This window comes from Chinchilla lanigera, unplaced genomic scaffold (assembly GCF_000276665.1).
Source record: "Chinchilla lanigera isolate Chin_1 unplaced genomic scaffold, ChiLan1.0 scaffold00133, whole genome shotgun sequence".
NCBI classification, from domain to species: domain Eukaryota; kingdom Metazoa; phylum Chordata; class Mammalia; order Rodentia; family Chinchillidae; genus Chinchilla; species Chinchilla lanigera.
This window is the reverse complement of record NW_004955534.1, coordinates 105,586-111,747: the sequence shown is the minus strand read 5'-3', so window position 1 is coordinate 111,747 and position 6,162 is coordinate 105,586. Positions and strand designations below refer to the sequence as shown.

At 41.8% G+C, this 6,162-nt stretch overlaps 1 protein-coding gene across 2 annotated transcripts in view; it reads right to left on the bottom strand.

Annotated features, from left to right (window-relative positions):
• Nkap (NFKB activating protein) overlaps positions 1-5,626 on the bottom strand; it is a 13,387-nt gene extending 7,761 nt beyond the window's left edge. The window contains exons 1-4 of one of the 2 annotated variants that reach the window (XM_005410425.2): positions 5,071-5,626; positions 2,125-2,205; positions 605-675; positions 149-283 (exon numbers count right to left, since the gene is read on the bottom strand). In XM_005410425.2, the coding sequence (XP_005410482.1) occupies positions 149-283; positions 605-675; positions 2,125-2,205; positions 5,071-5,456 (673 nt within the window). In that variant the 5' untranslated portion in view covers positions 5,457-5,626. The remainder of the gene's footprint in view (positions 1-148; positions 284-604; positions 676-2,124; positions 2,206-5,070) is intronic. The other variant, XM_005410426.2, reaches the window with a different exon arrangement.
• Positions 5,627-6,162: the final 536 nt, after the last annotated feature.

Below are 6,162 nucleotides of genomic sequence, written 5' to 3'. Positions count from 1 at the left end.
AGCACTTAGCACGGTCCCTGGCACAAAGTCAACAAGTGTCTGGAAACTCTGGGCTACTACTGTTTCAAGAACCCTTCATCTACAATGACTTCTGCAAAGTCAAACTCGAGATGAGGCAAGGCTTGCATTATGATATTGGCTTTCTCACCACTGGAGTCTGTTTCAGAATCAGAGTCACTGTCGCTGTCTCCAGAATATTTCTTGTGTTTTCTTTTAGATGATTTCTTCTTTCTCCTTTTCTTGGACCTTTCTTTTGAATGAGTAGACCTTTTCTTCTTTTCATCTGTAAAAAAAAACAAATAAAAACCTAACTTCTAAACAAGTATTTGTGAACATGAACTTTATTGTATTTGAAATACGGAATAACACATAATCGAGAACTTGAGTAAAAGCAAAGTCTACTCTTTAACTATTTATAAACTTACTTTTTTTTGTTTTTTGAGACAGGGTCTTGCTATGTAGTCTAGGCTGGCCTCAAACTCACTACAGAGCCCAGGCTGGCCTTGAACTTGTAGCAATCTTTCTGCCTCAGCTTCCTTAGTGCTGGGAATATAAACTTACTTTTTAAACTCATCAATTAGAAAGTTCTATATTTAAAAAATACCTTCTGAACTAGATGCTGAAGTAGTGCTTTTCTTTGGCTCTTCATCCTCTACTGGTGTATGTTCATCAGAGCTGAATTTAAAGAAAATGGTTGTAAGAATCAGAAAAGTGATGAAATATGGAGCACTGAATATGGACATGGCCTTAAAAATTTTTCAGTTACAGTCCTGATTGTCCAAGAAAAGAGCAAACAGTGAATCACTTTTGTTTTTTGTTTGTTTGTTTTTGGTTTTTTGGTACCAGGAATTGAACTCAGGACCTTGCACTTGCCAGGCAGGTGCTGTGCCACTGAGCTATATCTCTGGCTGAATCAGTTTTCTAAGAGTATATATCAAGGTTTCATATCTTCATAATAATAAAACAACTTACATTTGCTTAATGCTATAGACAAAGTGCTATTCAAACAAAGCAACACGGAAGATTTATATTTTCATAAGAAATCACAAGGTAAAAATAGACAAATAAGGGAAGATGAAAGAAATTGAAAGACAAAGAAACTGGAAGACGTCATGATTTTATTCATTTTTGGGGGTGTGTGCAATTGGGATCAAACCCAGTGCCTTGTCCCTGCTAGCAAGCCCTCTATCACTGAGTTATATCTTCAGCTCAATGACTTTATTCTAAGTATGTAAAAGACAAATGGTAGAGCAGCAACTTCAGATAGTACAGGATATAGGAAAATGAACTAAACCAAACCATACTGGTATACTCATTTCCAGAAGTCTTTTTATAATACTAATATTTAGCATGCAATCTGCTCTGAGTTGAGAAAAAAATTCAAAATAATATGAACACATTAAACACTGGGCATTTCTATGAACAGGAAATTAGCACCCCATAAGCGACAGCTTAAAGAGAATAATTAGTGTGCTCAAATTCCCTAGCAACATGTTTATTCATTTTTAATTAATTAAAAATTTTTATTAGTATATGTTTGTAGTACATAATGATTGCATTCATCATGAATTGATACATATACAACATACATCTTAATTCTTTTTAGTTCTTTTTCCAGCAACATGTGTAATCCTTGGCTATGTTCCAGGTTTTTAAAAATTTCATGATCACAACAGCATAAATCACATGAAAGAAGAAAAACAAAATGAGATGTAAAGTTCCTTATGTAACCAAACTTTTCACAGTATGCTCAGGATTTAAATTATTGCTGTAACTTTTTTTTTGTCGTTTTGAGACAGGGTCTCGCTATGCAGTCCAGGCTGGCCTTGAGCTCACTTTGTAGTCCAGGCTGGTCTCAAACTCACAACGATCCTCCTGCCTCAGCCTCCCGAGTGCTGGGATTACACTGAGTGCACCCACCACGCTTGGCTCATAACATATGTTTTTTGAGACAAGGTTTCGCTACTTATTTCAGGGTGGCCTTGAACCCACTACTGTAGCCCAGGCTGGCCTTGAACTCACAGTGGTCCTCCTGCCTCAGTGTTTGGAGTGCTGGCATCACGGATGTCCACCACCATGCCTGGTTTGTAACATAGTTTAATAAGATATTTTTAAACCACTTACTCTGGTTCGGGATTCTTTGGAGAAAGTCCCCATACTTCAGGAGCTCCCAATTCACCAATCCTTTCTCTCTCACTTAATCTCCTAGAAGATGTAAACATTTAAATTATAACTCAATTGAATATTTCCTAAATATTACATATAATCGAATTCAACAGGATTCCAGTTAAGCCTATTTTTCCTATAGGTTTCATTTCTTTCTTTTTTTGAGATAGGTTTTTGCTGTTTTTCAGGCTGCCCTCAAGTTTCCGGGCTGAAGAGATCATCTGGCCTCAGTTTCCTGGCTTCCCCTATGTATTTTAAAAGTTAACAAAACCTTGCTTTAAACAGAAACTCACTGCTTAGGATTTGATGCTCTGAGAATACCATCAAATGGTACAAACTATACACAGCCTTAATGGTGAGGTCAGAAATGGCAGCCTAGGAGACTGTCAAGGGCATCCCTTGTACCAAATGCGTCACACAGCTTCTAATTGCTCATTTGTCTGCAATATGTGACAGAAAACAGTTTTGCATTTGGAAATAACTTCATTTGTTTATATATGATTATAAAAGTAAAGAGAAGTCTCTTTTGATTTGGTCAAGCCTTCAGTTTTTAGGAATCTAGGAATAAAACAGAAATGTAGCATTAGAAGTAGAAAACAGAGTTCTGAAAATGGAAGAAAAATTCATTTGACAAAAATTGTACTGTCAGATATGAAGTTTGTTGTCTCCTTTTAGTTCCTTTTTGGAAAAGGAGTACATTTTTACTCTTTGGAGGGTAGTAATTGTTTTCTTTTACAACGTTTGTAGTTTCTCATTTTAAATTTTGCTATCATTCATAAAGTAAAATAAGACAAACCCCAAATCCCTAAGGCTCAGTTCATTAACATTTGACTGCTTATGACTCCATTTGTCTTTAAAAATTCTTACAAAATAAATATAATTGGTTTGAGTTTTTTATTTTATACAGGACAACTTTCCTGCTTAGAAGAAACAAACAATCTAAAAGGGATATAACTATACTTGGAATAAAGGCGTATGGGAGAAGAATGCCTCCCGAACTGTAAAAATCACTAAGTCCTGTTCTCATACCTGTTGCCACCTGGTTTTATCTGTAAAGATAAATTATCTTATGAATTACAACTGAAAATTTCATCTAAGCAGTTCTGACATTTTTTGGTGAGGTAAGAAACCATTGGCTTTTTCATGAACATATTCTGTGAGTACCTTCCTGAATTTAACTTGGAAAGATAGTTTGTTTTGTTTTGTTTTGAGACAGGGTCTCACCATGTAGTGCAGGCTGGCCTTGAACTCACTTACATAGCCCAGGCTGGCCTCGAACTGGCAGCTATCCTCCTGTCTCAGCCTCCTGAGTGCTGGGATTACAGGCGTGTGCCACCACACCTGGCTGAAAGAGATAGGTTTTTAACCTCACTGGTTTGTTACTGTTTCTGGTCTTATTCATGAAGCACTACCAGCTAAAATTTATGGAATATTTATATCCTAGGCACTAAATTATTACAACTCTAAAAACCTTAGTACTAATTTTATTCTTCCCTTTTTTTTGCTGCAGTGCTGGGGATGGAACCCAGCTTTGAGGACTTTGAGTATGTTAGATGAGCACTCTACCACTGAGCTATACCCCCAGCTCCTACTTCCTTTTTAATGGTGAAGAAATGAAGCTCAGAAGCCAGGCATGGTGGCACACATCTGTAATCCCAGAATTTGGGAGGCCGAGGCAGGAGGCTCTCTGAGAGTTAGAGGCCAGCCTGGGCTACATAGTGAGTTGAAGGTTCGGCCTGGACTACACAGCAAGACCTTGTCTAAAAAAACCAAACCAAAACCAAAACAAAACAAAAAGAAGCTCAGAGAAGTTAAGCAACTTGCCCAAGGCTACAATGCAAATAAAGTGGCAAATAAAGGCTTCAAACTCAGTCTGATTGTGGGACCTGCCCTTCTTATCACCATAATTTATTATTTCTTACTGCTGGAAGAAAAAGAATCATGAAGGCATCTCTCCATTGTTGGAACTTTAACGTGTCTCTCAATACCTATAATACTTGCAACATTTCCTGTTTTTTAAACACTTAGTGAGGCCGCGTGTAGTGGCGCATACCTGTAATCCCAGGACTCCGGTGGCTGAGGCAGGAGGATGGCCATAAGGGCTACAGATGGGCAGCCTGAACTATATAGTGAGACCCTGACTAAACAAACAAACAGACAAAAAACCACCACGTAGTGAATGGCTTAGTACAATGCCTAACACTTAGTAAAATTAGATATTACGGCTCACATACCAATAATTACAAGCCTCTTCCTTTCTCCTTCTTAAACTATGCACATTCCTGCTCCAATATTCACTCTCAGAGATCTGATCTCACCCCGGCATCATTTTTCAAGGTGGACATTGAGACCACTTAACAGGACCTTCATCTACAGGAAACTTCATCTACAGCTCATGCTCACTTTTCCCACATTCACCTAAACATCTTGTGAGAGGGTAGGTTTCCCTCCTCTCCAATTCAAACCTTAATTTCAACCCTTCCCAATTTCCTACAATGGGCACTGTGAATTCTGTGATGGAAAAAACGGCTTTCCTTTGCAGGAGTTCAGCTTACTGAGGAACAAAACCATGCTCGCCAATGATAATAACCGACCAAGTAATGTACATGCTACAATTCCGGTACGTCTGGGCTCCCCGCGATATCTGCCAAGAATCCCGGAGGGGAAAGGAGGTGTCAGGAAGCCAGAGCAGGTAGGAAGAGCCCCGAGGAGAAATGAAAATTTAAGGGAAGAAAAGAACGAATGAAAGGTTGCCGGGGGTGGACTGAAGAAAGGGATGAAAATGGGCTGGAGGCAGAGAGGGTGGGCGAAATGCCAAGAGATCGTCAGACACAGAATGAACCATAAAACAGACTCCATGGACAGGTGGGTTCCCACACGGGAAGGCGTGGCGCCCTCACTCACTTCTGCCGCAGGCTCTCCTCCCTCTCCTTGTCCAGGAGACTGGGCCACGGTTTGTCGCTCCCGTAGGGGCGCGAGTAGGCGCCATAATAGGCGGACGAGGAGGCAGAAGCAAAGGGGGTGCTGCGCAGCGCAGAGGGTCGCTCTCGAGAGCGCGACCGCGAGCGGGAGCGGTACGACTGGTTTCGAGAGCTTTGGCTGAGGCCACCCAGCTGATGGCCGAGGCCATTCCGATCACCAGAGCGAGAACAAGAGCGCGAGCGAGACCGGCGGCCCCGCGGGGAGCGGGAGGATTTGCTGGGCTTGGGGCTCTTCGACAAACTGCGACGTTTTTCCCCGGAGCCCGAGGCCTCGCCCTCAGGGCTGCGCGACCGGGACACCCGCGCCATCGCTACAGCTGTGACCCCAAAGCGGCGGGACAAGGGGGCGCTCTGGCGACCCTGGGAAGATCTCTGTTGCCTTGGTTCCCTGAACCCGCCAGCGAGTAAGGTCCCAAACCTGTAGAAACCTTGGAAACAGTTCCGGGTACGTTGTGAAATCCTTCCCCCGGACGCAAGGGCTCCTCCTGCTGAAGGGAAGGGCTGTGTGCGTCGATATAAATTAGCCGGTTAGAGAACCAAGTAGGAGCATCTTTTCGGTTCCGAGAGAGGTTTCTGAGTTCCAAACCTGGCAGGAGAACCAGTCTTTTCTCAGCCTCGAACAAACTTGGAATATCTCAAGGGGAAGACCATGCAATACAGGATATGTTTTACTGACTAGCCTTAAGACTAACACAACCGATTCTGCATGTGTTTTGAATGCTTTCAATGTGTAATTGTATATGTGCATACATGTTTGTAGGTATGAATGTGCACATATCATATACCACTGTTGTTTTCTTTGAGGTCCCAAGCAAAACAAGGAGGGTATATGGCCAGTGAGAGTGAGCTATGGTGTGGAAGACAACGGATCGTCCATTTAGCTGAAAAGACACACGTTCTCTGAATGACTTGAGCCTGATGTACTCCAGGGGAATTCTCAGCCCAAAGAAACACTGCATTCTCAGCCCCACCGCGCTCCCACCACTCATGTCCAGCAAATTTCTCCAGGAAAAGG